The sequence below is a fragment of the Pipistrellus kuhlii genome, unplaced genomic scaffold, assembly GCF_014108245.1.
Source record: "Pipistrellus kuhlii isolate mPipKuh1 unplaced genomic scaffold, mPipKuh1.p scaffold_m20_p_15, whole genome shotgun sequence".
Taxonomy (NCBI): Eukaryota; Metazoa; Chordata; class Mammalia; order Chiroptera; family Vespertilionidae; genus Pipistrellus; species Pipistrellus kuhlii.
In genome coordinates, this window is record NW_023425460.1 from 28,702,619 (window position 1) to 28,724,644 (window position 22,026).

At 39.0% G+C, this 22,026-nt stretch overlaps 1 protein-coding gene across 3 annotated transcripts; it reads left to right on the forward strand.

Moving 5' to 3' along the window:
• Positions 1 to 601: 601 nt before the first annotated feature.
• On the forward strand, positions 602 to 21,745 carry CCNJ (cyclin J). 3 transcript variants are annotated; one of them, XM_036438682.2, is made up of 6 exons: positions 602 to 744; positions 1,396 to 1,505; positions 8,749 to 8,959; positions 17,492 to 17,791; positions 17,879 to 18,038; positions 18,653 to 21,745. In XM_036438682.2, exons 2-6 carry the CDS (start codon positions 1,437 to 1,439, stop codon positions 19,062 to 19,064), a joined length of 1,152 nt encoding a protein of 383 aa, XP_036294575.1. In that variant the 5' UTR covers positions 602 to 744; positions 1,396 to 1,436; the 3' UTR covers positions 19,065 to 21,745. The 3 variants fall into 3 exon arrangements, with proteins under 3 accessions (XP_036294575.1, XP_036294577.1, XP_036294578.1); XM_036438684.2 differs by having other exon boundaries at positions 17,912 to 18,038; XM_036438685.2 differs by having other exon boundaries at positions 17,915 to 18,038.
• The last annotated feature ends 281 nt before the right edge of the window (positions 21,746 to 22,026 follow it).

Below are 22,026 nucleotides of genomic sequence, written 5' to 3' on the forward strand. Positions count from 1 at the left end.
GGGCAGGGGGGAGAGATGACAGACAGAGAATAACATCTGGAAGACACACAGCAATTGGTTGCCTACCGCAAGCGCCCTGACTGGGGTGCGGGGCTGGGGGGTTGAACTTGGAACCCACATACATGCCCTTGACCAACCCGGGACCCTCTGGTGCTCGGATCCACGCTCTACCCACGGAGCCACCCCGACCAGGGGGCCTGTGAGAGGTTTGAAACGCCAACCGGAGGCTTGGCCATCACTCTGCCAGAATGAGGAGCCATCCACGGTTCTCTGCAGGTGAGCGGCATGACTGGACTGGCCGTCCGAAAGATGGGCCAACGTTCTACCTTCCCCGGTGGGTGCTCTCTTCCTACCTCTGCCCACCCCGCCGGCAGGCTTCTCGGACCGTGCGGGGCGCGGGGTCGTGCCGGGCCGGCCGGGGACGCCGCTGCGAGCGCGCGACCCCGGCAGCCGAGCCGGCGCCCGGCGCTGCACCTGGGCCCGGCCGGCCGCCGATTGGACGGCTCGGGGTGACCCCGCTGTATCGCGAGACGGGATTGGCCGCGGCGGGCCGCGGTGCCCCCGCGCTGGCTTTGTACGCGGAGCCGCCAGCCGGTCCTTTAACAATGGGCGGTGCGAGGAGCGCCCGGGCGCTGGGTCCGAGCTGAGGCCGGCGCTTCGCGGCCGACTGTCTGCAGCATCATGAGCGGGGCCGGCGTCCCCCGCACGCCGGCGGGGCTGGGGCTGTGAGGGCCTCGGTTCCGGGTAAGGGAGGCCGCCGCGGGACCGGCGGGCCTGGGCTGGGCGCCGGACCCCACACCCGTCCGGCTCGGCCTTTTGTTCGCCTTTCGGGGGCCGCGCGACACCGTGCGCCCCTCGGGACGGGGAGAAGGCGGCCTGGTGCGGGCCGGGCCGCGGGGAGCCTCCGGGGAGGAGCGAGCGCCCGGCCGTCGGCAGCCGGGACCCGGCGCTGGGCAGCCTCCGCCTCCGGGCTCCTCCGCGGGCGGTTTCCACCTTCAGTGGGCTGTGACGGGTGTCAGGTCTCTCCGCTCCTCGGGGCGCACTCGACCCCCAGACTCGGGGAGCCCGGAGCCGCTCCTTTTCCAGCTCGCACCCGGGTCCACGTGGAGGGGGGTGGGGGGAGAGGGACTCGGGCCCCAGGCCCCAGTTAGTCTCATTTTCCCGACACCCAAGTGCCCGGTCGGTTTTCGGAATAAGCCAGTGCCTTCGGACTGGGGAGCTCAGCCCCCCGTGCGGCGGTGGCAGGGAGTGGGTTTGAACCTGCTGGCTTTGGGATGAGGCAGGTGGAGGGGAGCAGACACTTAGGGTGGCCTGAGGTCACACCCCTCCGGGTGGGGCCGCGGGGTCGTCCGGAGGGAGCTGGCAGTGACCGTCTGGGGTCTGTCTGTCTTGCAGACTGAAGTTGCCTCGTCTGGCCAGGCGCGCCGCCCGGTCCCATGGAGCTGGAGGGGCAGTGGTGGCGGGGACAGCTGGCTGCTGATATTCACCAAGCCCTTCGGTACAAGGTAACCTTGATGCTACACCTTTCCTCTTGGTACTTGGTGTTAGTATGAATCTCAGCTCCCTGGAAAGTCAGGTTCTTTCACCACTAGTTTCCCAGAGCAGAAGAGGCGAGCTTGCTTATTTGCTCAAGCTTAATTAGCTTCTTGGCTTCCCTGCGTGTCAGAAGAACCTGCAACTTCCATGAGGGGCGTGGGGTGGAGTGTGTGTGTGTGTGTGTGAGGTTGGGAGAGAGAAGGTGTGAAGAGACATTCTGATGTTTCCAGATGGAACAAGGATTTCATATTATACTTAAAAAGCCAGCAGACATCATTTTATGGGGCAGAACAGTCTTCCTTGTCCTATAGTTGCTTTTGTATGCAGCTGTGTGTAATGTCACATTTTGTACATTAATAATTCCCCAGTCTTTCCACTAGCTTGCTGCGAGACTTTGGACAAGTTAGTTTTTCTGTTTCCCAATTTTCCCATCTGTAAAATGAATTATAATAGGATAGTGTCTTCTGAGATGATTGTAAAATTAAATGAGTTGATAATGTACCGTTGGAACAGTAATTGGCATACTATAGTAAGCACTAAGAAAGTGATAATTGTTATTATTCTCTACCCACCCTCCCACCCCAAGATTTGGGGCTGTACAAAAAGCCTTAAGATAGAAGGAGTTAGCTACTGTTCCCAGCAAATGTCAAGGGCAGAAAGTAGACCTCGTGTACTTAATAGTATATTGGGGGGGAAAGAGACACATTTCTGGCACAATGCAGTGTTTTGTTGTTCTGAAGCAACAATTTTACTTTTTATGTCACATCTCAGTTTAATGGGCCAGCTTTGCCTCTTTGATAACCAGAAGAGAGACCAGATCCAAAATTACCTCTAATTTGCATCATTTTCATCATGAATAGAGGAGCCATTCATGCGGTATAGAAAATTAGAAAGAAGCAAAACAGCTGACTCTAATAAAAAGGATGTTGACTGTTGGATTGAGAGATCCAGAAATGATAATTTATGTCTTGATTATTTAAACCAGATTGAATAGAATTAGCAAACCTAATTTTGACTTAAATTGCTACAATTGTGCCCTTTTTAATTACTGAGGTTTCTAAATACCACTTATTAGACAGTATATACACCCTAGTCCTATAAGGGGTCCTACCACAGAAAAGTCTCAACCATGGGAACAGTTCTCTGGAATGTTAAGAGAATTGCAGGTTTCTCACTTTGAAAATTGTCCTGATACTTTTTTTTTTTTTTTTTTTTTAGATGTCTTTCAGTTTTAAATGTTTTTCTTTTCTAAGTATTAGCTCTTTATCACTCTGGTATATGGTGACATTAATTACATATTTTTTTAATGACACGAAATTTAAAATATTTTTCTTGGTTATTTCCATTAGTTTTTTATTCTTGTATTTTTTGTGTAATTTTAATTCTGAGTGATTACCTGCATTAAGTTTACCAGTTTGAGATTGAAAGTGGATTCCCCCCCCCCCCCCACACACACACACACACTCCCCCCAGTAAATTTGTTGAATGCTCTTGTGTATTAAGCTCTGGCGAAGATCTAAGGAATAAGACATAACTGTGCTAAAGTTGCTTCTGAACTATCAAAGGACAAGATAGTGCAGGAATGCCATTGAAAGTTATCTTGAGCCACTTGTGTCATGCTGCCCTGGATTAGCTTTATTTTTATCTTAAAGCATTTTTTAAGCCACATGTTATGATTTCACACAGCAGTTACACTTTATAAAGAACTTACCAGTATCAGTAAAACTTGAACATGAGGAACTGGAGAGACCGCTGTTAGTAATACACTAAGGTCAAGAAAAGTTAAAATGACTTTTCTTATTGAACAAATACATGTTAATTCTAGGCTGTTAATTAAGTGATTTAGTTGGATAATCATATGCTTATTTATTTACAATATTTGAGAGCCTACCATGTTCAAGGTGCTATGCCAGGTGTTAAAGTGGTAACAGTGAATAAAGCAGACATGATTCCTGACTTTATGGAGTCTCATATAATTCAAAGTATCAGAATTTAGGTCTTCCTTTGGGCAGTTGCCATTTGGACACTATGAAAGATGTTTACATGCAAGGTTTGTGACTAGCATATCTACTAAGAAGGAATAAAAATGCCAGCTATACTGTTTTTGTATCCTCCATGTAATCACCCCTCCCCCCTTACAAAGTAGCTGTCATTTTCTTCTCATTTGCTTTGCTATGCTTTGGGGAGAATTTTTAGGATCCTTTATGGTAGATAGAAGCAATGCTAAGCTTTGTAAGAAACCATCCCCAGACTTATACTTAACACTTGTGAGTATTTCTTCTATTCCTTTATTTTCCATCCTGGCTGGAAGTTAACTCATTCTTGGAAGGGGGTGGTCCTTGGGATGGTGAGCTGATGAGTACTGGAGATGGAGATGACAGGTGGACCCATGGGATCCTGAGAAGCAGGTAGAAACAAGAGTGTTCAGTTCTAGGGAATCAGGAATACACAGAAAAAACTTGTAAGTTGAGAGAAGCATAGGTTATTTTCTCATGCTTGTACAACTACAATACCTGGAAAAAGATAATTAAATCTGACAGCTATCTAGTAAGCACTTATACTTTACCATTTAAAATCATAAAAAGAGAATATATTGGACACATTTTTTAAAATTTCCAATTAATGACCCTTTGTTTGCCTTTGTTTTGTCTTTGTTTTAACATAAGTAAAGATAAAGTCCACCAGTGTTTTCCAGCTGTTTCCCAGTGAGTTTTTAAGACCTTGTTTAGGCCTCTTTTGCAGAAAAACTATTCTGGCTTTGTTTTTCCCCCAACAACCCACCCTGTGAGTGGAGTTAGATCTCTCACCTCAGTGTTCCTTTAATACCCTGTGATTATATATCATATTCTAATCTCTGTATTTTGGCTCACCTACTAGAGAGAGGCTTGAGACCGTTTTCCAGCTTGTATCCAAGGGGTTTTAGCACAGTATCTGTTACATGGATAATGCTCAATTAGTGTCATGTGATGACAGCAAAGATGGGTGAAGTTTGAAACAGTAACCCATTTACACCATTGTAAAGATCTATAGAAATGGTAAAGGAGAAAAGGAAAACCGGAAGGGCTACATAAGAAATCCCTTGATTTGGAAAAATTTAATTTTTTATTTTTATCTTCAAAGAGCCAAGCCAGCCTAAGCCAATCTTTTTTCTTTCTCCCGTAGCATTTGTGCTTTTTATCACTTATATAGAAATTAAAAACATAAAATGGCCCATTGGTTTGTTTCATCAAAGTTGTTGCATTTATTAATATAGAGTTAGTATTTTATTTTTCTTTATGTCTTCAAAATATGTAGTAATATTTCTTATTTCTCTTTTTTAAATTTAATTTTTTGTTGAATTTATTAGGAAGACATTAGTTGATGGAGTTCTGTGGGTTTCTGTATACAATTCTATGGTAATAAAATAAAATTGTCCATTAGCCTGTGTCCCAATTAACTACTACTAAATTTTTAAAAATTTTATATAATATATGCATATGGTTAAAAAATACTTTGGATAGTATAAGGAGTAAAGTGAGTGTACCCCAATCCTCACTATTTCCTGATCTAAGGTTACCACTATTAACATGTTTTGTTTTTCTTGAAAAGATACCAAATAAATTAGCATATTTGCAAATAAATTATTTTTGTTGTTGATAGAACAGATCTAATATATAATCACTGTTCTATACCTTCTTGCCACCTATCCTCACTCACTGTATCAAATTTTTCCATATTTACTCTAGCCAGCTTGACTCAGTGAGATAGAACATTGGCCTGCGTTCTGAGGGGTTCTGAGTTCAATTTCCATTAAGGGTACATGCCTGGGTCGCTGGCTCAGCCCCCACTAGGGGGCGTGTAGGATGCAGCCAACCAGAGATTTTCTCTCATCGTTGATGTTTCTATCTCGCTGTCCCTCTCCCCTCCTTTCTGAAATCAATTTTTAAAAAAATTTCCATATCAACACATACAAGTCTATTGCCTTTTAGTTTAATGTCTGCATATTGAATCGATGTCCCATAGTTTATGTAACCAGTTACCTATTGATGGACAGCAAGCTTTTTTCTAATTACACTTTTATTTTGAGATAATTTTAGGTTCACATATAGTTGAAATAGTACAGGGAGATCCCCTATATCCTTTACCTCGTTCCTCCAGTGGTAACATCTTGTAAAACTATAGTATAGTTATCACAGCCAGGATATTGATGTTGATATAGTCAAGATACAGAATATTTTCTATCACCACAGTGTTCTCTTGTGTTATCCTTTTATAGCCATGCCATTTTCCCTGCCACCCACATTTCCCCTCCCCTTAACTCCTGGCAACCACTAATCTCTTCTTCATTTCTATAGTTTTGTCATGTCAGGAATGTTAGTTATATAAATGGAATTATACAGTATGTGACCTTTTGAAATTGGCTCTATTCACTCAGCATAATTCTCTGGAGATCCATGTATTTGCATGTCATCCTTTCTAATCTCTGTATCACTCCATGCTAATCTTTTCTGTATCATTCCAATTTTAGTATATGTACTGCTGAAGCAAGCACACATTTAATATTTTATCTAAATTTTTATCTTATTAATTAGATTGACATATAACTTCATTTTTGTGAGTTTATTTCCCTTTATTTTATTTTTTTTCCATTTGTGTGTGCGTGCGTTTATTGATATTAGAAAGAGGAAGGGAAAGAGAGAAAAAGAAATATGAACTTGATATTTCACCTTTTTATGCACTTATCATGCTATTCCACCTTTTTATGCACTATTGGCTACTTCTTATAGGTGCCCTGACCTGAGATTGAACCTACAAAGGTTCAAAGATTGAACATACAAGTGGAATTACCGTATTTTTCGGACCATAAGACGCTCCGGACCATAAGACACACCAGTTTTTAGAGAAGGGAAATGAAGAAAAAAAGATTCTGAAACAAATAGTGTCCTAAAATATTTTATGTGCATTAAAACCCAACATCACAGTCATAAACACATGTAATCAACCCTGTAAAGTAAACAGCAGCATTTAGAACCATTTTAGAGCCGGGCAAGCACACAGAGACCACACAGAGCCGGGCAAGTAAAAAACTTTTTTTTTAAAGTATATGTGTAGGCTATATTTGGACCATAAGACGCAGGGACTTTTTCCCCCCACTTCTGGGGGGAAAAAAGTGTGTCTTATGGTCCGAAAAATACGGTATACAGTCTTTGTCCTTTTTTGTCTGGCTTATTTCACTTAGTATGCTATCTCTAAGGTTCATCTGTACTGTACTGTATATCAGAATTTTATTTCTTTTTAAGATAATCCATTGATGTATATACTTCACTTTTGTTGTTTTTATTTTGTTTATTCTGTTTTAAGAGAGAGATGAAGGGGGAAAGAGAAAACATTGATTTGTTGTTCCACTTATTTATGCATTCATTGGTTGATTCTTGTATGTGCCCTGACCAGGGATCAAAACCACAGCCTTGGTGTATCGGGATGGCGCTCTAACTGAGCTGCCCAGTCAGGGCCCATGTTTTGTTTATTCGTTCAGTAGTTGTTGGACACTTGGGTTGTTTGTTTCCACCTTTTGGCTGTTGTGAGCATGGTTGTACAACTATCTGAGTCCCTACCTACTTTAAAATATTTTGGTATATACCTAAAAGTGGAATTGCTGGGCCATATGGTAATCCTACATTAATTTTGGGGGGGAATTATAATACTGTTATTTATAGTGGCTGCACAGTTTTGATTCCCACTATACTCCAGGGTTCTAATTTCTCCACATTCTTGTCAGTATTTATTTTCTGTGTTTTTTTGTTGTTGTTGTTATTTGTTTTTTGTTTTTGTTTCTTTTTATAATAGCATTTCTAATGGGTGTGAGTGGTATCTCATAATGGTTTTTATATGCATTTTCCTAAGTATTTGTGACATTGAGCATCTTTATTTTTGTTAATCCTCACTGGAGGATATTTTTCCCATTGATTTTTATTTGTTTGTTTGTTTATTTATTTAAGCAAAGGTGAAAATTTATTGAAGAACAAGTACAGACTCCCACATGGGAAAGGGAAAGACTCTCACAGCACAGACGCGCCCGTGGGGAGGGGGAAGAGTGCAACCCTCCCACTCCCCCCCATTGATTTCTAGACAGAGAGGAAGGGAAAGGGAGAGAAAAGAAACATCGATGTGAGAGAGACATATGTTGAGTATCTTTATATGTGCCTATTGGAGAAATGTTTATTTCGTTCTTTTGCCTACTTTTTAATTAAGTTATTTGTTTTTTGCTGTTGAATTGAGTTGCACCTATAAAAAGAGTTATTTATATAATCTGGATATTAACCCCTTATCAGATATATGATTTGCAAATATTTTCTCCCATTCTGTGGGTTGCCTTTTCACTTTATTAATAGTTTCCTTTAATGCACAAAAGTTTTTAATTTTGATGAAGTGTAATTTATCTTTTTTTTTTTTTTTTTCTATGCTTTTGGGATCATACCCATGTTACTTCTCTAATGATACCTATTAGGTTTAGTATTGGTATTGTGCTCATCTCATAAAATAAACTTAGAAACTTGACATCTTTCTCTGTGTTCTAGAAATACTTTAATAGAATAGAATTTTTCTAATTTTTAAAAACAAGTTCATTTAATTCTGAGATTGAACAGTGGTAATGGAGAAAATTTTAGGTGTATGAGAGGATGATAGCAAAGGGAGATCATAAAACTGCTGAAAGGGAAGCATGATTAGAAGAGACTAGTGGATGGATACTGGTCTCTGCCTTTCACATCCCTGCAAGTATAATATATATGTGGCATACTAGCATTATGTCCCCTTATCTGTTACCTTCTAACAAAAAGTTCTGAGCTTTCTGGAGGGAATGTGTGTGGTATCGTTGGGTTTTGGGTAAGGATGTTTTTCTGAAAACAGCCATTAGGGAAAATAGGATTTCCTTATTAAAAATTTTACTTAAATACATCTATTTTGTAATCCAAGAAACACCTATAACTGGTCATGTCAGGGGTGATTAAGGATAAGGAGAAAAGTTTGGTTTAAATTTTTTAAATGCCATTCATTATTCTTCCACTCAACTTTTTCATTTTTGTGTTTCATTCAAGAAAAGTGTGCTTTCATTTTTGTGTTTCATTCAAGTAACACTAATATATTGGGGAAAGTCATTTTTGCATTGTGGGAAAAGTCATCTTTGCATTTCTACTACTGTTTTTTAACTAAATGTTGTTCCTCCTAATTTAGGAGCTGAAGTTACCCTCCTACAAAGGCCAGTCCCCACAACTAAGTCTCAGAAGGTATTTTGCTGACTTGATTGCCATTGTGAGCAATCGCTTCACCCTCTGCCCTTCTGCCCGACATCTTGCTGTCTATTTGCTGGACCTATTTATGGATCGATATGACATCTCTATCCAGCAGCTTCATTTAGTTGCACTTTCCTGTCTGCTTCTGGCAAGTAAGTATGAATCTGATGCACATGATTGGAAATTTATATTGTTTATAAAAATGAAATGAATTTATGTAGGACTCAGTAAAGTATCACCAAATTCCATTTATTCCAGCTTATGACTATCAGAAATTTTGGTGTTGAAAGTTCTCCTTGAGACAATGATTCTTAGATATCAAAATGTGGCTCTGGAGTCTTTTAAAAACATACCTATGTGCCTAAGCCATACATCCTGCAGATTCTGAAATAAATATCTAGGCCACTCCAGAATCAACATGAGGCCGAGGAATTTTTTAACTTTTTGAAAAGTTCCAAAGATGATTCTGATGTACCTTTCCATTTGAGAACCATTGTCTTAAAGCAGTAGTTTTCATACAGGAGTAATTGTGCCCCACAGGGATTCTTGGCAATGTGTGGAAATGGTTTTGGTTGTCACAACCTGAAAGGATGCTACTAATATCCAGTGGGTAGCGGTGGGACACTACCCCAAAACAAAGAATCATCTGGCCCAGAATGCCAATGGAGCTGAGGTTGAGAAACTCTGTCTAAAAGGTACCTTCTTCTTCTATTGTTAGAATATCTTCTGATTGTATAATAAGTAGCTTAAAGAACTGAAGGTTCATATGCAGCTGCTATACATGTGGACACCTTTGCTTATGCCATAGGTAGAACTATGGCATAAGCAATATGGAATCTGATATAGCCATGCTTGTTATCCAATGTGGATTCTGATATAGCCATGCTTGTTACCCAATGCAAAATGTGCTCATTGGGCTTTTTGGTACCTCTTTCTCTTAACATCTTCCTATAACTCGTTTCATTGTTTGTTAGTACTCCAACTGAAGAGAAAGAGGATGAGTAAAGGAATTGAAATGGAGTTTTTCTTCTTTTACTAATGTGAGAAGATTGTACTAGATATTGGAGTTGAATCTATTATGTAGTTTATATATTATTTAAGTAATTATAGTAGAAATCTAAGCCCCAGTTCAAAATAGTATTTAGAAAAATCTGCTGCCTTTGTCTTTAACCCCCACTTCAGGGTTTGGGATATATTGTGGCTGCTCTCTAAAGAGCATTCCCCATACTGCGTTATTTCTAAAACATCTTGGTGCTTTTACTGTAAATAAACTTAAATCCAAATGTAGGCCTCTGTGGTATTATTTCTGGTATTTTTTCTCATGCTTTATTTTCCTACCCTAATTCTTCCTTTGAGCTAATGACCTTAACTATTTAGTCTCCTTGAAGGTCTTTTTATAAATTATTTCAAGTCCTTTGTGGACCAAGCTGAATGTAAATAAACACAGGCCTAGTGAAGACTTCCCACTGCCTGTTGATTAAGGAAGAAACTACTTTGAACATTTCATCTGGACCCAGCCACCTTTCAAGTCCCATCTTCCAACCCTATTCCCAATTACTTTGAGCCAAATTCTACCAGAATACTATCTCCTTCCTGAAAAATCTACATTTATCCTTTAATCTATTGATCTGCTACTCCTCACCCAGAAAGCCAGCGAAGAAATGCTTGTATATTTATAATTAACCTTTAATTTACCTTTAATTAAGGTTTCATAAGCAATCATGCATACAATTTTTATGTTTCATCACTGGCTGTGAAGCCTTTTGTGGTTTAATAGTTTACATAGAATTGGAAAAACCTATACTTGGCATATCAGATATGTTAGAGTCTACAAATGAGATGGTTTCTTGTTATGCTACTAATGTTAGTAATAATTATTAGGGGCTCAGTTTATAGTAGAGACACACTAGAAATCACACATGCAAGTTAGAGTATTTTTAAAATTTGGGATCATTAATGAAAAATAAATTTTTGCCTACTTTAACACTATCAAGCCCCGCCTTCTCTGTGCCTCCAGTTCTTTAAGTGTGGTCTGGCCAAGTCGGAGACTCCTCTTGGTGGACTGTAAAATTATGTATGATGCTTAGTCAGTTGATAAACCAACTTATATTTGTGACTAAACTTTACTTACTGGTAACATACTGAATGAATTGAGGAATATGAAAGTTGATATACATAAACAACATGTTAGTACCAAAGTTTATACTAGTGAGTATACTAGTTGAATAATCGAGTAAGAATTCTGGCCTCCATGCAGTGCTTGGGATTGGTTGCAAGTTCCTGTAATTTTCACAATTTGGAGAAAGGATACTTTATTTGTGCACCATCTTAGTTCAGTTGGAATGGAGTTTTCAAATTGTTCCTGTTTTTAAATTGTCTATTACTGTTAGTTTAAAGTATCATGATCAAGGGGATGTGTGGGAGGGAGGGAGGGGAGAAAAATCAATAAAATATGTAAAAATAAATAAATGTTTTAAAAAAAATAGAAAAAATAAATAAAACCTGTGGTACATCTAAAAAAATAAAATAAAATAAAGTGTCATGATCAATTTATTTTATTGAAGATTGATTTACATGGTAATATATAGTTGCCTTTTGCTTATTTTCAAGGAGTTAGGCTTTAGGATTTATATTTGCTGTGGTTCAAATATGAATTGTTTATTACCTATTACTAAAAGAGTTGATTACCTCATTCCTTTAATCTATTAATACCTACTAACCCCTCTCCCTGAGAGAGAGAAATTGATTTTATATTATTCCTCTCCACTGGAGAGTGAGATAGGTATCCCCCAGAGTCTCATCCTCTCCCAACTAGGCAGTGCTCAAAAGAGTTCAAGCTGTTGGTTCTATACAAGGAATCAAAGAAGATGGCTCTTAGAAGCTACCTGCAATCTCTCCCTACTCCAGTCTGTAACTTTACTACAGCAGAAATGCTTAGGATGCTTATAAACTAGTAGCCTATTTTCAGTACCTGATCTGCTTTATATTTATGGAGTTCATTCTAGTGTTTCTTACATTATTACACTCTATCTTCTTACATTTGGATACTAATTGCAGTTTTGAAGTTAATTATCACAAACTTTATTCAAATAACTAAGGTCCCAGTGTATGAATTCATGCACCTTGAAAGGAACTGTGGGCTGCGAGACTGCAGTAGGCACAGGGGTGGGTCTCTGTGCTCTGCCGAGCCCCTCCTGCCACGCCCCGGTCCCTGTCTGCTGGCAGCCTTGCTCCCGCTGCCACTACTCCCATGCGCTGACAGCACAGGCCCTTCTCGCACCCGCTGACATGTGGAGTAATTGGAGCCAGTGCCAGCAGTAGGTGCAAGTGGAGCTAGCACTATCTGCAGGTGTGAGTGGCAGCTGCTGCCCCAGTCACCCCTCAGGAGCAGGGCAAGGTGGAGAAGCCCTCAGGGGCGATGCTCAGGGGTGATCAGGGCCAGCACCAGCAATGGGTTGCCAGCAGTGGGCGTGAGAGGCAGCTGCAGGGCCCCATTGCCCCTTAGGAGCAGGGGGAAGTGGAGAAGCCCTGAGAGGCAATTAGGGCTGGCAAGCCAGGCATGGGCAGTGGGTGTGAGCAGCAGCTTTGGTGCTGGCAGTGGGTGCAAACCAGGCTGGCACTGGCAGCAGGTGCACTGGGTGGGACTGCAGCGCACTGGAGCAAAGAATTTTCAGTAACCACCAGAGGCTCACCCTGATGACAGTGACTGGCACCCTGCCTTGGTCTGGTGCCCTGATCACCTGCTCCACCATCCCACTGCAGCAGCCGCCCACCATGTTCCACACTGTGCTGCCTGCTGCCGACGCCCGCCATATTCCACATGCACCCCCTGGTGGTCAGCGCACATCATAGCAATCAGTTGTTCGGTGGTTCTGCCGTTAGGTCTATTTGCATATTAGGGTTTTATATATATAGATGATTGTATTCTGTATGTCACCCTCCCCCTGCTTTGGGATGGGCAGCCTGCTGTATAAAAGTTTAGAACAGTTTACAGATGACAGTTGGATTCTAGTTATTAAATAGGTTGGTAAAAGATGGAGCACAGCTTATAAATCCTAGGTACTAATGCATGAGTGTTTGTACTATTAGCGGTAGGAAAAAAAGTCCTACAGATTATCTGTTTGGAGTGTGGTATGCAGTGTTGTAGACCAAGGATTATAGTGATGTTTTAATCTCTTGTCAGCAGTATGAATTTCAGCAACCTTTTTAATATATATATATATATTTTTTTTTTCTTTTTCTTTTTTTTCATTGATCTCAGAGAGGAAGGAAGAGGGAGAGAGAGAGAGAAACATCAGTGATGAAAGAGAATCATCAATCGGCTGCCTTCCACATACCCATCACTGGGAATTGAGCCCACAACCTGGGCATGTGCCCTGACCTGGAGTCAAATTGCAACCTCCTGGTTCACAGATCAACATGATTTTAGCAACCCTTGAGTCTCAGATTATCTCTCTGTAAAAGGAAAACAGTTACTTAAAAGTTGTCTTGACAATCAAGTGGGGTAATATGTTTAAAAATAAGTAGGAATTTTTTTTTTAAGTAGGTAGGAAATTGAAACATAAATGTTAGCATCACAGCCCTGGCCAGATGGTTTAGTTGGTTGAAGCACTGTCCCGTACACCAAAGCATTGCTGGTTTGATTCCCATTTGGGGCACATACTTAAGTTGCAGGTTCATTCCTTGGTCGGGGTCTACAGGAAGTGGCCAATTGATGTTTCTCACATTGATGTTTCTCTCTCACTTCCTCTCTCTAAAAAGCAAAAGCATACCCTGGTGAGAACTAAAAAAACAAAAACTTTAGTATCTCATTGATTACGCTGCCATAAACTTTTATGATCCCTATGGTTCAGGCTCATTCCAGAAAAGACTGATTATTCCTGAGAAATTCTCAAATTTTAACTCCTTGACATGTATACCCTGGCTTTCCTTGATTTCTGTGATGAGCATTGACTCAGCCATGAAGCTTTTGATAATCTTCTCAAGATCTTGGGTAACTAAGAAGTGATTTTGGAGTTGAGGTGAAGCCAAAAATGAGAGTATAGGCTTTTAGTAGTAAAAATTTGTGGCAAGTGCTTGCTTCTCCTTGCTCATCAATACTGGGTTGACAGAGCTTTTTACTTTACTATCTGATAGGTGAAAAATTATATCTCAGTTTATTTGATTTACATCTTAATTTTTAATGAGAGCAGAACCTCTTTCCCCACCCCCCAGGAATTATCTCTTCCTGTTATTTATTCATTGTTCTATAGTCTTACAAAATTGTGAAAACTTTTAGTATATATTATGGGTAACTTTTCCACTACTTCATAATAAAAGAACACAGTATAGGTTGGAAGAGCTTACAGTGACATCAGATCCTTGCCCTACTACCACATACTTGCCATTCATGTTGGCTTTGAAAATATGCTTGTATGCAGGGCTGATTTGAACAATTCCTATAAAGGAAAGACAACCTGATATTTTGTTTCTGTGTCCTTTAATTCTTTATTTTCTGGGAAGCAGACATGAATTTCCTGTGCCCTTACTTCCTGTTTGGGGCCTTTATCAATATAATCACATGGCTTCTGGTATTTCCTTTCCATTGAAGAAACTGAGCTTTGTGGGCTTTGTGGATAAGTAGATTTAAAATATTCAAGCACATAACATTCAACACAACAAAAACTATGGCTATGAATACAGGTACTCATTGTTGCTGTCCATACACTTTGAAATCCTTTAATACCCATGTATCTGAGTATTTATATCCCTATATGTAATTAAAAAGTTAAAAAAATAAAAACCTTACACCTGAATTAAATGCCAAAGTATGGTTATTTATGTATATGCAGTTTATTTTTAACATTGTGAATCAAGATACAGAGGCTTTCACACTTGTAATAGCCAAGTACTTTGTAAATATAGAAAGCCCATACATGTTTAGTAATATAGAAGTCTGTCTATTCTGGTAGTTGTTGTCCTCATATAATCCAGTGCAATACTTTGGTCTAGCAGTACAGATTTGGGAATTTAAATGCATATCTTGCAGCTTCCATTTTCATTTTGGCTCAATTTACTTAAATGAATTGTAACCTCACTATCTTGGTTTCTAGAATTTGATCATACACAATGTTGTTTTCAATGTTGAAAGTTTCAAGTAGATAATATGAACCATTTTTTATTTTTATTTTTTATTTTATTTATTTTATTTTATTATTTTATTATTTTTTTTGTTTTACATATTTTATTGATTTTTTTTGCCCCCCCTCCCTCCCTCCACATATCCCCTCCCTCCCCAGAGTTTTGTGTCCATTGGTTGTACTTATATGCATGTATACAAGTCCTTCGGTTGATCTAGAATCTAGATAATATGAACCATTTTGATCTTTGAATTAAACAGTGAATTATGGTATATTAATTTCTTCAAAGGAGCTTCAAGCATGATATAAGTAAACTCATTAATTTTACAGTATTCCTTTGAGGTATACTGCCAATGTTGTTGTTGCTGCACAAATGGCAAGGCACTTTGAAAGCCTTATGATTCATCCAAAGGGACTGAAGTTCATAGGTCATTCCCTCTACTCTGAAGAATTCCACTCTGTTATTCTGAGAACAGTGGGTTCCTCTCCTGTATCTCTATGCAGTGATGATGCTAGATGACTATGTCATAAAGATTGTTTTTAGTGCTTTGAGGTGTACTGAGTATATGCTATTGGGAAAACTTGTGAGATTCACCTCTGTGTGATTTGAATTAGGAAGGAGTATCTAAATTTATAAAAAGTGAATTATGTAAAAATATTTTTCTTATTAACTTCTATCTGCAACAGTATTTAGTTGAGTAGTTTAGATCTAAAGTTCAAATTTTCTGGAGCAGAAGAGGAATAGTTTTTTAGGCTTTTTTCTTTAAGTTATCATACAATCTCTTGCCATAGGAGATAAGAGCTTCTATCCTAGTTTCCCCTCCCTAAGCAAAGAGCCAGGTAGTCAGTAAGACTTCTTTCCCAGCCCTAAGGCAGGCTGACTTGAACAAACCCCTCTGGCTTCAGTACACTAAGCATCTGGACTGAGTGACCCTGGCAGCTAACATTTGTTGTAACAGCTTCAATGTGTGGTATAAACCCATCTCTTCTGGAAGAGAAACTTCACAAGGAAACTCATCTAGTTTCTACTGCTTTGACAGTCATTCTAGCTCTTAAAAACATGTTTTTAAATGGATAAAATAAAAATTGTAAAATTTCCTAGGCAACCAAATATATTGGGAAAATTATAATAGTAGAACAAAATTTGTATGTAATATGTAACATTCTAATAGCTATCATTTTGAACAAGTGTAAAGCTATTGTGAAAAATCTATATATAGATTATAAAAGCCTAAGCAACCATTATGATCAGTTGACTAAACGACTGGTCAACCAGTTGCTATGATGCACACTGACCATCAGGGGACAGACGCCCAACACAGGAGCTGACTTGAACAAATATAGCCAACTTCTGTGGCCAGCCAAACTCCCTCAGACCCTCCCCCCAGCCAGCCAGCTCAACTGGCCCTGATCATCCCTGATCACTGGCCAGGCCGAGGGACCCCACCTATGCATGAATTCGTGCTCTGGGCCTCTAGTTGTAATATAATATGACTTTTAAACATTATCAGAAAATAGAGCAAAATACTGGTAGGTAGGAGGCTTTAGTTATAATTTCCCTTCTTCTGTAGACCACCGTGGAACAAAGAGACTTAAAGACAACTCTTTTAATCTATTGGTGCATCTGGAAAATCTAATAGTACTTGATAGTTTGAATTCTTTCCAGCCATGACCTCTAGAAATGCCTAAAATGAATGATATATGTTAAAACAATTCCTTGGAAATTAAAGTGTAAGATGGTATGTATTCTATAAAAAAATTATTCTGGGGCTGGAGAGGGAATTATATTCCTTACTTTGTACATAAAGATGAGTATATCCTGGGGGGGGAAAAAGTGAATGCCTTTAAATAATGTAGTTTTGTCATGAGATCGTTTTTACTCCTATTCTGCTTTGAGTAAGGTGATAAAAAGTGCATATAAAGTGTCCCCCAAAAGACTTAGCTAGGTTTTTGTTTTGAATTCAGTGTTTGTGTGTGTGTGTGTGTGTGTGTGTGTGTGTGTGTGTGTATTGTGGACTGAGAATGCTTGTGTTATGTATTCATCCAGTTTCTTCCCCCTCCCTCCCCACTCTACTTATCTCTGGTATTTAGATTGTGCTGAAAATATGTTGAGATAACAACACTTGAAACTTACCTACTTTTGATTTCAGGTATTTCAGATAACTATGACATTAAGTCCTTTAAACTTTCTTCTGTTCAAATAAAAGAATTCTCTTTCATCAACTACCCAAAGAAATGGCCTGAAAAGATACAGCTGGTGAGATTAGAGAGTTATTTTTTTTATTGGCATTCATGTGACTTTTTTTTTTCGTTAACACTGTAGGACTTAGATCAAAATGTTTACATGTTCAAGTTTTTTTAGTGGAGAGTGAAGGGAGGGGAACAGAGGCACTGGGAGAGAAAACATACAAATATAACAACCACAGAGTTCTGGCTCAAGGTAGGAAAAAAATGTCTTTGGGTCTAAATCTTTGCAATAAAAGGCAACAGATTCCATTTATTTGACTAGATCTATAATGATCATTTGCCTAATATTTTTTCTATTTTCCCCCTTTTTCTTATAAGGTAAATTTGAAGAAAAAGAAGATAGTGTGCCTAAGCTAGAGCAGCTCAACAGCCTGGGTTGTATGACTAATATGAATCTAGTATTGACAAAACAAAATTTGCTACATATGGAACTATTATTATTAGAAACTTTTCAGTGGAACCTCTGCCTTCCAACAGCTGCCCATTTCATCGAGTATTATCTCTCTGAAGCAGTACACGAAACAGATCTTCATGATGGCTGGCCAATGATTTGCTTGGAAAAAACTAAACTCTACATGGCCAAGTATGCAGATTACTTCCTAGAAGTGTCTTTGCAAGGTGAGTGATTGTGGATGCCAGTAAGTAACTTGTGAGCTTGTGACTTGTGTATTCTGTTGCTTAAGTTCATTTTTGATGTCTCCACAGATTATGCCTTTCTAAATTATGCACCTTCTTTAGTAGCTGCTGCATGTGTGGCTTCTTCAAGGATTATACTTCGTCTTTCTCCAACGTGGCCTACAAGACTTCATCGTCTTACTGCTTACTCCTGGGATTTCTTAGTGCAGTGCATTGAACGGCTACTGATGTAAGCTTCTTTGTTCTTGTGTTTGCAATGTCTCATAAATGTTTTTCTACATGTATAAGGGGCCTTAAAAGCAACTTTTCAAATGCACAGAGGTTTAGGGTATTTGCTCTGATGCTTTTGCTGCCATGAACAAGCTATTGTAAGAGTGATACTTGGTGGAAGGGGAGCCCCTTTTGGCTGTTATCCAGGTAGATGTCATGGCTTGTATGATTCTGAGTACATGATAAGGAAAGAAGCTGCTCTGATGCAAGCCTATGATTGTGAGATCAGTCCAGGCAAATCTTGCCTTGCTCTTCATTACCACATCTTTGAATCATTAGGCCCCAGGATGTCACCAAAGTAGGAGTTAAAGTTAAGTGCTTTTTGTAGATATATCTCCCAAGCTGGACATAACCTTTAAAGCTACCAGCAGCATGTTCCCTAAGTTCCAAGGGAAGGAGCTCTTAGAGGATAAATAAAGTCTCACGTTATTGAAATTATGGTTATAGTGACAGCTTTCTAGGCATAGCAGTGTTGTATGTGGAGTCAGCTGTGGAGGAGTTGGGGGTGGTGCATGACTTTCTATAAATTCTTCTCAAATAACATTAGCAGTTTCCTTTCAATCTATGTTGTAGTGCTCATGATAATGATGTGAAAGAAGCAAACAAACAAAGAGGACAAGCAGTACCTCAGCCAGCACAACTAAGTGTGTTCCAGACAACCTCCCAGCCCTCACGGCCAGTTCACTTTCAGCAACCTCAGTATCTCCATCAAACGCATCAGACCTCACTGCAGTATCGCCATCCTGTATCAGAGCAACCAAGCTGTCAGCAGATTGTATCTACCACACACACCTCATCTTACACACTACAGACATGTCCTGCTGGCTTCCAGACTAGTGTTCAGGGCCTTGGGCATGTGCAGACTGGTGTTGGGATGTCGTTGGCAATACCAGTGGAAGTTAAGCCCTGTCTAAATGTTTCTTATAACCGGAGTTATCAGCTAAATGAACATTTCCCTTGCATTACTCCATGTTTTGAAAGGTGATTTTGTGTGATGGTAACGGTAACACCTGACCCAGTTGTGACTTGAAGCTGTGGGCCAGCTTTTTATAAACTTCTCTAAAGGGATTCAAATTGCATCACAACTCTTCAAATAGCAGCACCAGGAAGACTGAATATCCCTTTGAATGCACCATGAATACCTGGGAGGACTAAGCAAACACTGCAAACACTTGAACAGAATGTTTGTCAAATTCTGTTAAATAGCTACATGACAAAAAATTTAAGCCCCTGCTGATGGTCCAAGTATTTCACAAATATTCAATACAACAGAAATTTGGACAGATTCTATCTATTTCGCTGTTTTGAGAGTTGACCTGTGGTGGGCTCTGTGCCTAATGTTGGCTTATATTGTCAGATTAATGGTTGTCTGTGTTCTTGCCAAACAGTCTTTTTATGAAGGAAAGTTACAGTATTAATTTTTTGAAGAGGTCCTTTTTTTTTTATTCTGCAGTTTTGAGTTGTATTCTTGATCTACAAGTGATTTTTTGACTTAAGTTTAAACTCATGAATTGCTATACCTATCTGTACAGTAAAAATAAATTTTAGATGATTCTACATAACTTCATATCACAAGATAGTATAGGTACCTGGATTTATGTACTAAAATTAAGGATGAAGTAGATCTCTTAAAATCATGGCCATAAATTGTTTTTTCCCCCCCTAAGTGACCAAACTCAAATCTTTAGAATTAAAACACATTTATCTCAGGGAATTTGTACTACTTGGAAACACTTAACTGTAATGCAACATGTTTTGGGAATGTTATAATATGAGTTACCTTTATAACATAGGTTAAAATACTCCTGCTAGGATGTACTTTTAAATGAGAACATAATTGTAGCTTATAATAGAATGAATGAAATGGTGGTTTCTAACATTCATAATACATATATAGATTTTGCATTTCTCAGTGTAGTCAATGATTTATACTCAGATTTGATTTTACTCTAAAAAAGTTTTTTCAAGGGAAAGCATAATTGTAAAATGTCAGTACTAGAATAAAGTTCTGTAGGTTTCTTTTTAAGTGAATGTGGCCAGGGTAGTTCTCAGGTTGTGCTAGAGCAGCACTTTGTTACATGGAAGACAGGTTTATAAGCAACCTTTGTGTCTAGTTAGTCAGTTTAAGCAGGCAAACGTATTGATTACTAAACTTCAGTAGCCCTGGGACTCCTGAATAGATTTTCAATAGATTGGCCTCAGAAACTGCCCTGGGACATTTCACTATACTGGTAATGAGTGAAAACAGCAATAATAAGTCATTATAGCAAGGGCAATTTGAGGGTAAAGAGATTGGAGGGAGTACACAAAAAAAGAAAAAAAAAATTATTGTAATAACTGAAAACATATACATTGTGCCCTTATCTGTGGGAGAAGAGAGATTTGGTGGAGGGAAGCTTTCTTATTTGAAAATTAGGTGTGTCTTTTTGTTTGTGGTGTTTTTTGTTGTTGTTTTAAATAGCACTTGAATAGAAGGGAAATTGCATGGCAGGTAGGCAACTGCCACATATGCATTGAAGACAAACTTACAAAGATGTGGGTATGCAGCAGGAGTCTCAGTAAACAAGCCAAATGGTTTCTGTTAGGAAGGGAAGGGACTCAAAAACTGATCCAGATGGCTCCAGTGGATAAGTGTGGGTGGGTGGCTTCTGCCAGTGTGAATTGTTAGAGAATGTCCTTTCCTTAAAACAGAGGTAACTTTTATAAATAGAGTACATAGGGCATGATGTGGATTTATTAGTCGGGTAGACAAAAATAAAAAATTAAAAACCACTCAGGTAAGAACACTTACATGGCAGTTTTCAAGCATGAAAATTGTTTTCTGAAAGTATAATTTTTCCTCTTTATAGAAGGCTGCTAATTGGATTTTGGTAGTTCTTACCTCAAGAGAACTTGAATTATTTGGGGGAAAGTGGGTTCATTAGAATATATCTTTCATATTCACATTCAGAACCCAGCAACATGGAGTCCAATTTTCAGTGTTTTAACTACCTCAGTAATACTATGAATGTAAGATACTGGGATAGAGATCCCAACTTGAAACAACAACTGGTGCCTATGGTAATTTAATGTATTGTCAAATGCTTTTATTGATTGGTTTAAATGTCATTCTTGTTATAGAATATGCCTTTTTAAAAAACTTATAATAACACTTTCCCAGTTTATATTTAAAAAAGCTAAAGAACACTGGATTACTTTGGGGGGGGTGGGTGGGTAGAATAAAATAATTGGATATTATTGCTGCATACCCAAGGTGGGATGGGATGGGGTTGTTGGAGAACCAGAACTATTTTTAAAACATTAGATTTCAGTATGAATTCAAGTCACAACTGCTAGCTTTGGGAGGTGTGGGTGGGGGGAGTTATGTGGGTTTCGTTTTGTTTAACTTATTGATTAGTCAGTCTTTAAAGTAGGTCTTTTTCTTTTCTTTTCTTTTTTTGAGATTACTGGACCATCATTAAATATGTACTGTGAAGAGATTAATGATGTGTATAAAGGGCTTTACCAAAGTCCACTAAATAAACACTATTCAAATACAGACTGCAAACCAAAATGTATCTGTTATAACATTAAATGCAAATGCGAGTATGGTGCTAAAGTCTACACCAATGGAGTTAGATGAGTGCTATGCACTTAATTTTAAAATAAAACTAGTTTTCAATAAAATGGTTTTGGTGTTTTGTTTTTTAAAATGTAAATTTGATGTATACTTGCATCTTCATTGAATCATGTCATCATATAAGTCAGACTTGAAGTCATGATTTTACTTGCTAAGAGGCATCTGGATGTAGAACATGACTGTAGTGGTGTCCATTCATTATGTATTCCAGACTGAGCACCAAAGCTCACAAAAGTATATTGAACACAGCTTTGGGCCTTTTGAGCTTCACATTAGTTGTTTGTATGTTAGCAGTGTCTAGTTAAATAATGCAAGCTTCAGAAAATTG

What these genes read in the sequence shown, in the direction of transcription:
- CCNJ (XM_036438682.2), top strand. Translation starts at nt 1,437, where the DNA reads ATGGAGCTGGAGGGGCAGTGGTGGCGGGGACAGCTGGCTGCTGATATT. An exon ending in CCTAGAAGTGTCTTTGCAAG is followed by an intron (nt 17,792 to 17,878) that starts GTGAGTGATTGT and finishes ATGTCTCCACAG; the next exon opens with ATTATGCCTTTCTAAATTAT. An exon ending in TGCATTGAACGGCTACTGAT is followed by an intron (nt 18,039 to 18,652) that starts GTAAGCTTCTTT and finishes TCTATGTTGTAG; the next exon opens with TGCTCATGATAATGATGTGA.